At 43.8% G+C, this 13,589-nt stretch overlaps 1 protein-coding gene across 2 annotated transcripts in view; it reads right to left on the bottom strand.

The window, feature by feature from the left end:
- LOC137438099 (uncharacterized) overlaps positions 1–7,876 on the bottom strand; it is a 144,171-nt gene extending 136,295 nt beyond the window's left edge. For both annotated transcript variants that reach the window (XM_078766579.1, XM_078766580.1), the window contains exons 1-3: positions 7,797–7,876; positions 2,627–2,671; positions 2,458–2,527 (exon numbers count right to left, since the gene is read on the bottom strand). In XM_078766579.1, coding sequence (XP_078622705.1) covers positions 2,458–2,527; positions 2,627–2,671; positions 7,797–7,808 — 127 coding nt within the window. In that variant the 5' untranslated portion in view covers positions 7,809–7,876. The remainder of the gene's footprint in view (positions 1–2,457; positions 2,528–2,626; positions 2,672–7,796) is intronic.
- Between the last annotated feature and the right edge of the window lie 5,713 nt (positions 7,877–13,589).

Below are 13,589 nucleotides of genomic sequence, written 5' to 3'. Positions count from 1 at the left end.
ATCTTGTCTACCGCTCCCCTTATTTTTGTGTTTTATGTGTCGGTTTGACTCTTTGTGTGATTAATATTAGCTCTTCCACGAGCCTCGATCTTGTATACAAAAAAACCCAGGAAAATCAAATGCAGAAGCAACGCTTTGAAAAGCTCCCGTATTCGAAATTTTTCACGCAACTTGAGGATAAGTCCATTCTGACTCAGGAGGCTGAAAAAGCTCTTCTCCATTTTCAAACAATATATCTCTGTGAACAAGGATTTTCAGGTCTTGTTGCAATCAAGACTAAAGCAAGGAAGTGGACCCACGTGGATCCTCAGTATGACTTGCATTGTGCTCTGTCCATCAACATAAAACCAAACTTAGAGGAGCTTACCCAGAAAATGAAGCAATATCAGGTAACCACTGAGAAATTATTCGTGTGATAAAGTCTCATTTTCCTTTTAAATTTGTTTTTCATTTTGTCCAATTAAAAACTCTTTGAAAATCATTTTGTGTTGGTAATTAATGAATCAAAACCATGTGAATAAACACTATCAAAATGATAGGTCATTAACACCGTGTACAGCATTCAGGGTCGCCAGACCAGGACAAGATTGTATGCAGGGTCGCCACCAAAAACATTTGGGAACCACTGGCCGAGGCCCTGGAGGTATGTGCACTCAACTCTGAGCCATCTTGCCTGGGTTCGCTTTAAACTTTTCTCACATAAATCAGCTTTGTCATGGGAGATTCCAATTCCAGTGATCTTGAATGCCTTGACTTCCACGGCATCAAGTTGAGCAAGGTATGAGCAGGGGCACAAGCCCAGAGGGGAGAGCAGTGCTCCATCAAGCTGTGGATGAAGGCCTTATAGGTTGATAGAAGCTCAGCTGGGGACCAAGGAAGGACTTCATTTGACAGAGGATGTGCATTTGGCAAACTGGTTTTGGAGGCCAATTTTGAAATGTGCTTTGCTCAAAAAAGATGATGGCTGATAGTAAGACCCTAGAGTTTGAGTGACTGAATTTCTTCAAGAGGCTTGTTAAGAAAGTAAATGGAGGGGTGGGAAAGGGTTTGCTTTATGGTTGTTTCGTAGAGAGAAAGAGTGAGTGTGAGATTTGTCAGGATTGAAAGACATATTCCAAGTGTTTGACCAGCTTGTGATTTTTTTTTTTCAAGGTCTGAAGAGAGGGAAGAGGCAGCAGCCTTCCTGTCTGAAGGATGAGGGATGGCACACAGCAGAGGGTGGAGTCATCAGCAAATAGATAAAGATGTTGAGAGCGGCACGTTGATTATGAGAGTAGAGGAAAAATCATCAGCCATGTGTGGATTTGGCTTTGGATGCCATCGGCCGAGAGTTTGGAGAGCAAGGTGGGATGCTGGACTCCATCGAAAGCTCCAGATATGTCCAGAGAGACAGCCCTGATCTCATGTCTCATATCGAGGGCCGACATCCATTGTTGGGAGGAGTACGAGCAGCATGTCCAAGGTGGAGGGACCTGGTCAGAATCCAAAATTCGCGATTTGAGATGAGGCTGTTGGAGAAAAGTAAGGATTTTATGTCAACTGTGATGATGGATTCCATGACTTTGCTGATGATGGGAAGTAAGGTGATTGTTTTTTGCACCTTTTTATGTAATGTGGTGATCGTGGCTGTCTTCCCAGCAAATGGAAGATGACCTAGGTCCTAGGGCAAATTATACAGTGAAACGAGCAAAAAGAAGTTGTGCAAGATCAGTAGAGCAGAGTTTTTGGACATGAGCTGACACCATTCGATCCAGTTACAGAATCGAGGCTAAAGGTTGTCAGAAACTTCTCTACCTTCTTAAGTGCAAAAGACACAGAGTCCAGGAGCAGTTTGGTGTGACTGGGTAGGTTGGGTACAGGGAGCGAGGGGTTGGGGACACAATATTTGGAAGCAAACACATGATTGAGGAATTCGGCCTTTTCATGAGTGGAGTCGGTTGTGGTGCCATTTGAAGGGATGGAAGGGGACCATACACGAGTTGACAAGGCGCCACCAGGTTTTGGAGGGAGACAAGTTTGAAAGTTCATTCTTGAGATTGGACATATGTTATTTTCTGGCTCACCTGAGAGAAGACACTTGTTTTGGGCTTTGTCGAATGATCTGAGGTTGCCTTCATTCGGATTAGCCTTCCAGTAAGAGAAGGCAAATTGTTTCAAAGCAACTGGCTCACCATGAGGTTCAGATTCAGAGAAGGGTAGGATAGCTGAAGATGAGATCGGATGGATCTCTGCACAAGAGAGGGCAGCTTTCTGTGGAAGAATTTTCAGGCTGAGTAAAGCGTTTGTGGGGGGTGGGGGAAACGTTTGTGCTCTTTAATGGACGCTGACTCCTCATCGGTGCACATTTTACAATACGACTTATCTCCGGGAAACATGGTGGACTGGAAAACTATGTGGATCTGGAAACATGCCTGATGGGAAATGTAACATCAAATAAATAGCCCTATTGACACTCACGCTTGTAGTTGCCCGAGATTCCTGAACTAGTGAGACTACGTTGTAGCTCTTCAGCATCAATTTGTCCATCCTGTCACAACAGCAACACAATTATTACCACCATGCTTCAGCTGAAATAAGCAATTTGCTAACCAGGAGTTCAGCTCCCTAGGTTGAAATAAAAAATTACCTGGCCAGCCACAGCTGAAAAATAGATCCAAAGTGGGTCAGCTCCCTGTGGATACAGACACAACGGAGTGTGTGAGGGAAGGAGAAGTGGTGTCACAAGTTATCATTTGATTATCTGAAATATGTAAACACAACAGTAATAAACTTTCTGGATCTCAATACACAGGATGTGGATTTATTTATTTCTTTATATATATATATACAGACTTGGCATTTAATATGGAATTTTTTTTTGTGGGGGTGAACTTACTTTTCAAGATGTCTTAAAACCAAAAGTTCATTGGAATTATGTTGAAATTATTCTAGATTTTGTTAATGTGACCTTTAAAAGAAACAAAAACCACATTTGACATTTCGAAACAAATAAATTGATCCTTGAAAGTGATGTAAACTAATATCGAACTCAATTCATGGACAGTACTGTGTTAAACTTCTGTACGTTTTCCAGAAGTATCTCTTTATTTTGCACATTAGCCAAAAATTTTTTAAACAAAAACAAAAGTTAAATTACGACTGGGATTACGGACAGTAAAATTACAGTTCAGTACTTCGTGCAACCCCCACGAGCATTCAGGAGAGCACGTACACGTTGAGGCACGTCAAATATTTGATAGCACGTCAAAAATAGCACGTCAAAAATAGCACGTCAAAATATTGTGTGCCAAACCCATCTCTCTCTGTTCCCACCTTTCCCAGTCGAACCCAACTGCTCCTGGACTCTGTCCTCTCCTGACAATGTGCAGAAGTTTTTGTAAAACCTCGACTGAATCTGCAACTGGACCAGATGGCATCAGCCCACGGGTCTTAAAATCCTGCTCTGCCACTCTATCTCACCCTCTCTCTGTTCTTTTCACCCTCTCTTTTGCTCAAGGTCATCTGTCAGCATCTTGGAAATCAGCAAACATTACCGCTTTACATAAAAAGGTGCAAAAACAGATCCTTGCAACTACAGACCAATCAGCCTGCTTCCAATTTTCAGCAAAGTCATGGAATCCATCATTGCTTCGGATATCAAGTCCTTCCTCTTCTCTAATGGCCTAATCTCTGATCATCAATTTGGATTCAGACCAGGTCATTCCACTCTGGACATGTTGCTTCTGCTGTCTCAACAATGGATGGAGGTCCTCGATGCCAAACAGGAACTCAGAGCTGTCCCACTTGACATATCACATGCCTTCGATGCGGTCTGGCACCCAGGTCTGCTCACCAAACTCTCCTCCTATGGTATCCATGGAAATCTCCACTCATGGCTTGCGGACTTCCTCTCTGGTTGTAGGCAACGTGTGGCCCTGAATGGATTTCTCTCATCTCCCCTGCCTGTTCTGGCTGGAGTTCCCCAAAGTAGTGTTCTGGGCCCTGTGCTATTTCTGGTCTTCATCAATGATCTCTCCGACTCTGGAAAATCCTCTCTGTCTCTTTGCCGATGACTCCACCATCTGCCGCTCCATTCCTCATCCCTCAGATCGGCAGTCTGCAGCCTCCTCACTCTCTGCAGACCTGGACAAAATCAGACTGGTCAAACAAGTGGAACATGTCTTTCAATCCTGACAAATCTCACACTCTTACGATGTCTCTCCGAAAAGACCGACTGGAAAACCCTCCCATCTACTTTCTCAACAATCCTCTCCAAGAAGTTCTGTTGCTCAAGCTTTTGGGTCTCACTATCCATTAGCATTTTTTCCACTAAAGCTTCCATTAGCATTTTTTGACGGCCACAATTATTCCGATCTTCTTGCAGGGTCGACTGGTGAATGTTTTTAGCCCAGTTTTTTCATGAACTGGTTGACCAGGCCTGGTGTTTGACAAGGTGATTATGGCAGGAACTTGGCCTTTGTTTAGGGATAACTCGCCTACTATTCACAAAAAACAGTGGGATATTTAGCTTTCACCAACTAATTCTAGCAGATGGGACACCCAGTTTAACGTCCATCTTTCTGATGCAATGCCCTGCTTGAAAAACACCAAACCAACAGTTTATAGTCAGGTCATCAAACAGACTCCACAGCTCAAAGGTAAGTGCACTCACGACCTCTGCTTCATCCTGTCATACTTGTTAAATACGATATTGAGGGTCACCATGATTGTACGCACAATGTGCTGAAAAATGAGAAAAATAAAATCGAGAAAAAACAAGGATGCAAATCCTCATCGAAGAAACAGCCCCCAATAACACTTTAAACTCCAAAGCCAGTCGCCGACTGGGCATCCTCCGTCGTGCGAAGTCCTTCCTTGGCACACCTGAGCTCCTCACCACATACAAGGCTTTCATCCGCAGCTCAATGGAATACTGTTCCCCCCTCTGGGCTGGTGCTCCTGCCTCACACCTTGCTCGGCTTCACACTGTTGAGGCCAAAGCTTTCAGAATCATTGGAATCTCCTGCGATGTAGTCAACACCGAGGGCCTTTCACTCACTCACCGCAGGCAGGTTGGTGGTCTTTCTGTCTTCTACCGACTCCTCTCCGGCCTTGCTCCCCCAGCTCTCTCTGTGCTCTGTCCCCCCAATATTCCTTCAGGTCGCACAAGATCTGCCTGCAACCCTCTTATGGTTAAACTGCCAAAGTCTAGGCTCTCTGCTCACCTTCACTCTTTCATTCCCCTTTTCTCCCGCCTCTGGAACAAACTCCCCCACTCCCTTCAATCCCACTCCTCCCTCCAGGTCTTTAAAACAGCTGTTCACCACCATCTCTTATCTTCCCCCATCGAAAACCTTGATCTTTTCTACCCCCGGTAATTCACCCCAGAGTCCTTGCAGTGTTCATATGTTTTATTCCTCTCCCACCTCCCCCCAAGTCCTCCCGATGTCCCTGCTCTCAAATGTTGTGTTTGTGTCCTTCCCCCTCTTCCCCCTCTCTTTTGTGTCCTTCCCCCTCTCTCCCCATCTTGTCTGCCACTCCCCTTGTTTTTTGTGTTTTGTCTGTCGGTTTGTCTTTTGGTGTGATTAATGTTAGCTCTTTCACGAGCCTCGATCTTGTATACAAAAAAAAAAAAAAAAAATGGGCTGTCGAGATTTACATTTAAATATATAAATAAATAAATGTTGGGGAAAAGGAAAACGTATATAAATAAAAAATTCAATGTGGTATGTCCATAGTGGTCCTGGTAAAGTGTATATAAATAAATAATTGAATGTGGTAGTTGTCCTGGTAATGTGTATCAATAAATTAATAATTCAAGGTGGAATGTTGGTAGTCGTCCTTGTAAAGGGTATATATATATATATATAATATATATATATATATATCTATCTATAATTCCAGTAATCTCTGTGTGTCTGTGTGTGTGTGTGTGTGTTTGTCTGTGACCGCTGTTTCTCGACAACTACCGGTCCGATATACTTGAAACTTGCCAGGTATATTGCTGGGGACCCGAGGATGTGCCTTTTCAAGGTTTGAAATTAATCGGAGAAGTAGTTACCGAGCTATGGCGATTTAGCCGTTCGCCGTTCGCTTTGGCTTTGCGAATGGACCAAACCATTTCATGTAAATAGAGGGGGGGGGGGGGGGGGTTCTACCGTACTCGCAAGCCGTTCGCTTTGGCTTTGCGAATGGACCAAACCATTTCATGTAAATAGAGGGGGGGGGGTTCTGTGGTCGTTACTGCCACGTGGTTTCAAAGTTTTTTTTTGTTGTTGTTTGCACGGATGTTTTTTTGCACCCACGTACGGGCACGCCCTAGTCTATCTATAATTCCAGTAATCTCTGTGTGTGTGTGTGTGTGTCTGTGTGTGTGTGTGTGTGTTTGTCTGTGACCGCTGTTTCTCGACAACCACGGGTCCGATATACTTGAAACTTGCCAGGTATATTGCTGGGGACCTGAGGATGTGCCTTTTCAAGGTTTCATATTAATCGGAGAAGTAGTTACCGAGCTATGTCCAAAAAACGATTCAACCAATCAGAGAGCAGCGAGCTATCACGTGTGCCGAACGTGGCGAACAGACTCTGCCTCGGACGGCACATTTGAGAGCGTATTCATTTATTTCACGTTGGCAAACTATGTTGGCGCTATGTTGGCGTTAAACTATGTTTTAAAACTAATTTGCGATTCATCGTAACTGCGATATGCGACCTTCCGGACAGTCAAATGAGGACGTCACTTCCGGACTTACGGATAGTTATAGTGACGACGTACTGATGCTGAACGTGGCGAGCAGACGCTGCCTCGGACGGCACATTTGAGAGCGTATTCATTTATTTGACGTTGCAATCTGTGTTGATTGTTGTAAGGTACGATCGATTGTAGTACACGTTTATAATAACTCTGCCCATACAGGCCCGATTAACTGCAGCGCCATCCGAGCTGCGGCGTCGCGACGATACATTCATTGTACGGTCACATCACGCACTTACGGGCACGCCCATGGGCCCATGGGCCCATGGGCACGCCCAGACATTTTTTTTTTTTTTTTTGGCAAGGAACGGGCACCCACGTACGGGCACGTCCTAGTATGTATAATTAAAGGTGTTATGTAGGGGTGCGGTGATTGGGGTTATTGGACGGACGGAATAACCACATCCAAATGTAAACCCCATGCGGGATGAGGCCTGGTTGGGTCTAAAGAAAAAGGAGTTTTTGGGGATGGAAATTGTTAGGTTTGGGGAGCGTGGGAGTCATGGTGAAAGTAAATGGGAATGGGAAGGGTCATGCATCGGCGCATTTTGGAGGGAAAAAGATGAGATAAAAATGTTCTGCTCTTTTTAACACGTAATAAATAAAAGGTCCTTTGATAATCACTTATAGTTAATACTATTTGGGTCATAAAAATAAAGCTTCTATTAGTAGTTTTACATAACCGTAAAACAACAACATTATTATAATTGATAGAAGAATTCCGTGCGCAAATATAAAACCTGATTGAGCATAACCCGTGCTTTGCTTGGAATTTGGAAAAGGAAGAGCACAAGCGGGTACACGGAGGGAGTGGGGATGGGGGGGGAAGAGGTTTCCCCAAGGGGACGATGGGAGCAGAAGCGGGTATATGGAGGGGGTGGGGATGGGGGGGAAGAGGTTTCACCAAGGAGACGATGGGAGCAGAAGCGGGTATACGGAGGGGGTGAGGGAGGGGATGGGGATGGGGGGGCATGAGGTTTCTTAAAGAAGATGCAGCACAGTCAGGTGGGTTTGGGGGGCACGAAGTCTCCCAAAGGAGACGATCCGTCGATCGATAACTCACGCATGCCGACATGGCTGCACAACAACTCGTCCTGGCAAGTGGGTGTGCCGGGTGTGCTGCGCACGCACTCAGAACCACACCCTCATTCGATCGCTAATAAATATATAATGGATTTGTTCTTAATCCAATCCTTGCTTGGTATTTGGAGACCGATCCACCTTATTCACTCATTCGTTATTGTCGTTCAGCTCTCTAATTGTAATCCTATTACAAATTTAAAAAATAATCACACGTGAACAAAATTACCAGAGACATGTTCGAAATCGTTGACGTCTCATCATCTCATGTGAAATGAAATGTTGCTCAACCAGCCGGACCGACTCAACCACCTCTTCCCAACCGTGCCATGAATCTTCCCAACATACTCCTCCCAGTCTTGATTGTTTCAAAAAGGAGAAACCAAAGAGAAAACGTTTTTAATTCTGTATTATTCAGTCAAAAGTCTTACTTTCAGTGCTGAAACAGCGAGGTATAGGTGTCGAGCAGCAAATATCATTGCGTGCATATGTGGCACGTTTTTCATATATTTGCCCAGTTTGCCCCTCATAGTGGGGCGGATATGTGACAAAAATGGATGACATGTTCACTTGTGGCAGAAAGCATGAAACTTTGTATACCTATCTTTTAAAGCATGTCGATTTTAAAAAAAGTGTCGGAAACATGGCTTGAAATTGGAAAGATTTGTTTACATATTCAAAGCATGTAGATTACAAAAAGTGTCTGAAACATGACCTGGAATTGAAAATTGTCTGCATGTCATTTAAAGCGTGCAGATTTAAAAAAAGGGTCGGAAACGAGTCCTGAATTGTACCGCTGAATATACATATTTGAGCCAATTTTGTCATATTATTTGAATACATGTTTTTACATATAAATTTTGATGAGTACCCTGTCTGTTTTATGAATACCAACTATACTGACCCAATTTATTCGAGATATTGCACACTTAAATAATCTGATGTAAAAACTGTACTTGATGAGTAATTTGTTGGAATAAATAGGTATTAATTACTGCATATGCCTCGATTTAAACCCAATATGCACATGATGCACCTTCTTAAAATATTTTAGCTCATAACATGGCCCGCAGGCTTTTAAGGGAACGCTCCCATGCCAGATTCTTCAAGATTTCCATGCACCTGTGAAACGACCTGACCTTCCAAGTTCCTTCAAGGGCAATGATGAACTCTCCGAATCTGATAAGTGATAACACAGAAGAAAAGAAGCTCACTGGCATTGCGTGGTCAATTGGACGTCTTAACCTTGAGGTCAAAGACAACCAGGTTGCTCGCATCATCTCCCATCAATTGCAGACCATGCCTTCTTGGAGTGCTAGTAATGCCGTCTGGACAGATGAAAAAGTTCCACTCAAGCAAGTAGCATTCCTACCTGTTCTGCCATATCCCGTCACATTGTATAGTGCTGTGTACACACAGATGAAGAATCTGGTAGCTATATGCTCACAACTGGTCCAGGACAAGCTTTCCGTTTATGCAGATGAAAAGGTGTACTGTATGGCTAAGGAGATCCAGCTTCTGCGACCAGCGGAATTCAAGAGTCTCGTACTATGTCTTGGGACATTCCACACAGTCAAGACTTTGCTAAAATGCACTGGAAAGAGTTTACAAGGAAGTGGTGCAGAAAATGTGTGGCTAGAAGCTGGAGTGTATGGGCCAACGGTGATCCAGAACTCTATTCTCAATGCAGGACATTACAGTCGTTCACTGGATGCGCAAAAACTCCCAGCTGAATCAATACAACGCCTGCTGTACAAGGAGTTATTTGCGGATAAAGGAGTCGAAAACTATTCTCATGAACTAGAAATTCTAGATCAGCTTAAGAAAAGCACAGCCAGTGGAAATGTATCAGAGAGTCTGAAGCTCTTGGAGCAGTTCCAAATGTCCTCTTCAAAGCTAATCGATGATCTGAAGACTTTCATCAAGACAAGATCATCCACAAATGAGAACTTACAATTCTGGTGTCAGTTCCTGAAACGACATGAAATATCTCTTGATGTGTTGCGAGCTGACCGAGAAGGATTATGGGACTTACATCTTGATACAATGCAACATGCCCTCTATGAGTTTGCTGCTTGTGACTCAACTAATTACCTTCCCTGGGGCACAGTGTACGTAGAAGATGCAAGGAGTCTGCCTGAAACAGCACCATCTGTCTTCAGGAACTTCTGTGAGGGTCATTCCTTCTCAATTAAGGACAAGCCTGGTCGCTTCACAGCAGTTGGTGGTGATCAAAATCTTGAGCAGACTATCAACCTCTCATCAAAGTGCAGTGATGGAAAATAATCATTGATTTAGAGTCATTTCAAGTATAGCCGTTAGGTTTTGGTGGCCATTTTGGACGCCATTGTGGATTTTTAGGTTACATGATAACTCAACCAAATGAACCACTGTATTATTATAGCCGGTGAAGCCGGTGTTGTGAATGAACGCGTACGTATTATGTTGAAAAGCCAGATTTTGCTGGATCCCTTGAGAATTTCGAAGCTTTGACGCACCAAATCGCTCAATGGAGGCCGCCATCTTGCAGATGCGGAAGTATGCATAACAAATTGAAAAAAGTTCAATAGGACTTTGTTTCACCCGTTTTTTTTTGATTCACAATCTTATGCACCTCTAATATGTAATTAAAATACTTTAAGACCAACCTCGGCCCGCACGGGTCTGGTTATCTTCAACGAAAATAGTCACCAAACACCGGAACCAATGAGATTCGAGCATTTGGAAAAATATTTCAAAAATCAAATCACTCAATGGAGGCCGCCATCTTCCGGATGTGGAAGTATGCATAAAAGAATTGCGAAAAAGTTCAATAGGAGTTTGTTTCACCCGTCTTTGTTTGATTCACAATCGTATGCACCTCTAATTTGTAATTAAAATACTTTAAGACCAACCTCGTTCCCCGGGCCCACACAGGCCCTGGTTATCTTCAACGAAAATCGTCACCAATTACCGGAACCAATGAGATTCGAGCATTTGAAATAATATTTCAAAAAAGCTTTTTACCACATTTCGGACGCTGAAAACGGCGTCAAATATTCTAAAATTGATGAAGAATAATTTTTTTGAAATCTCGCGGCCGTCGGGGATAGTTTTTCACGGCCGGAAATATCCGAAGTTGAGACGGAATTCACCGAATTAATCAAGAAGGAAATTTTATAAATTTTAATCTCATCCAGAATGCAAATGGTGTCATTTTGAACTAGGTACGGTACCTACTACACCTACCAACTACCTAACTACTGATGCCATAGTGATGGGTAAAATAGCGGCAAGAGGCTTTGGCTTCGCCGGCTCATTGCGGCTTTGCAGTCGGGTACTAGTACTCTCATCATTGGATTCCTTGGCCTTAAATGCATGAGTATAACCACAAACATCAAGCGTCTATGTGTTTTGATGACTGATATATGGACAACTGCGATTTTGAATGGCGGCCATTTTGAAATTCAAGATGGCTGCCCCAAACGAAGTAGCCAATGTAATTGTTATTGGTCTTATTGAGTTCGTTGACCCTGAATACATCGGTTTAGGCACCAATATCATGTCTCTATGAGTCTCACAGACCAAGATATGGTCAAAAGTAATACTTATGGCTGCCATTTTGAAAAGCGCCCTCTGTAGCAAAATCTATACAGATTTGGGCTTGTCACCCAAATTTTTTTGAAAGGTCTTGGTATGTACAACAATAAAATCATGCGTGACTTTGTGCTTTTGCGATGGCCACGAACTCCCCCCGAGAGCCAGGAGTAGTAAAAATTGTTGTATCGCCATTACATATGACGAGCAACGGTACCCGTCCTAAGGCTGGTTAAAAAAAAATTCCTGTTTATCATCGCCGCCCGCCCCATAAAGGTTGTCCGCTCCTAAAAATCTTTTCTTTTTTTTTCGCGCGTGAAGTCAGTACAATCCGTTTCCTGTGTTGAGGAGCTGAGGTACCACAGATGAGTCATATCCTATATGCAGTACCTGCAGTAAGAGTCGTACTGCCGAGAAGAGGCCCACTCGGAAGTTCAAGAAGTAGTTGGTATTCTGCAGGAGAAGCCAAATATCATCGGCAAACGGGAGAGCCTCACGTGATAATTATTGCTGTGGATTCCTAGTCAAAAATTAAACGAGTCCTACATTACATGTGGTAGTAGGTGATGATAGATACATGAATAAACGGCAACCAACATTCTCTTGGTGTTGAACTGTACTCAACATGTATGAGTGCTATCATAGCAGTAGCTGCTGATTGATAGATACATCTATGAGTGCTATCATAGCAGTAGCTGCTGATTGATAGATACATATATGAGTGCTATAATAGGAGTAGCTGCTGATAGATAGATACATCTATGAGTGCTATAATAGCAGTAGCTGCTGATAGATAGATACATCTATGAGTGCTGTAATAGCAGTTGCTGCTGATATATAGATACATCTATGAGTGCTATAATAGCAGTAGCTGCTGATAGATAGATACATCTATGAGTGCTGTAATAGCAGTAGCTGCTGATAGATAGATACATCTATGAGTGCTGTAATAGCAGTAGCTGTTGATAGCTAGATACATCTATGAGTGCTATAATAGCAGTAGCTGCTGATAGATAGATACATCTATGAGTGCTATCATAGCAGTAGCTGCTGATATATAGATACATCTATGAGTGCTATAATAGCAGTAGCTGCTGATAGATAGATACATCTATGAGTGCTATAATAGCAGTAGCTGCTGATATATAGATACATCTATGAGTGCTATAATAGCAGTAGCTGCTGATAGATAGATACATCTATGAGTGCTATCATAGCAGTAGCTGCTGATATATAGATACATCTATGAGTGCTATAATAGCAGTAGCTGCTGATAGATAGATACATCTATGAGTGCTATCATAGCAGTAGCTGCTGATATATAGATACATCTATGAGTGCTATAATAGCAGTAGCTGCTGATATATAGATACATCTATGAGTGCTATCATAGCAGTAGCTGCTGATTGATAGATACATCTATGAGTGCTATAATAGCAGTAGCTGCTGATTGATAGATACATCTATGAGTGCTATAATAGCAGTAGCTGCTGATTGATAGATATGTAGCGACCCATGGGTCCCCCAAAGCTCGAGACCAGCAACAGAATCTCCTGGCCCAAGCCGGTGACGTAACCGGCGGCCAAACCGCGGCGCCGAGGTTATAATCCTTTGCACCTGTCGGTCACATGACCACCAAAGCGTGCCTCGCCTGAGAGGCGTGGCTTTGGTTCTGATGTATGCTTTTTGGTTTGGAAATATATATGCGAACCCGATAAACGGGCTTTCAGAGTTCCCGAGATGATTATACAATAAACATCTTCTCGGACGAGTTTGTGTCTTGTCCGTCACTTCGTCCGTCTCAAGCAGGAGCGCTGCTCCTTCACTGGTGACCCCGAGTTTACGACACGCGATGGACACGGCAGTGTCCCTCAAACTGCCCACTTTCTGGGAAGCACATGCCGCTGTCTGGTTCGCTCAGGCGGACTCCCAGTTCGCCCTGCGTGGCATTACGGAGGACACCACGAAATACCATTACGTGGTCGCCGCGCTCGGCTCCGTGACCGCCGCCCGCTGCCTGAGCCTCCTCCAGAGCCCGCCCGCTGACGGCAAGTACGACGCCATCAAGGCACTTCTTCTGGGCGCTTTCGCCTTCTCCCCGGGTGAACGCGCACGACGCCTGCTCGACCTTCCTGAGCTCGGCGATACGCGCCCGTCCGAACGTATGGACTACATGCTCGCGTTGCTCGGCGAGCATCCC

The sequence above is a fragment of the Myxine glutinosa genome, chromosome 12 (genome assembly GCF_964187855.1).
Source record: "Myxine glutinosa chromosome 12, kmMyxGlut1.1, whole genome shotgun sequence".
Classification (NCBI taxonomy): Eukaryota; Metazoa; Chordata; class Myxini; order Myxiniformes; family Myxinidae; genus Myxine; species Myxine glutinosa.
The sequence above is the reverse complement of the archived record's forward strand: the minus strand, read 5'-3'. Positions and strand labels throughout refer to the sequence as shown.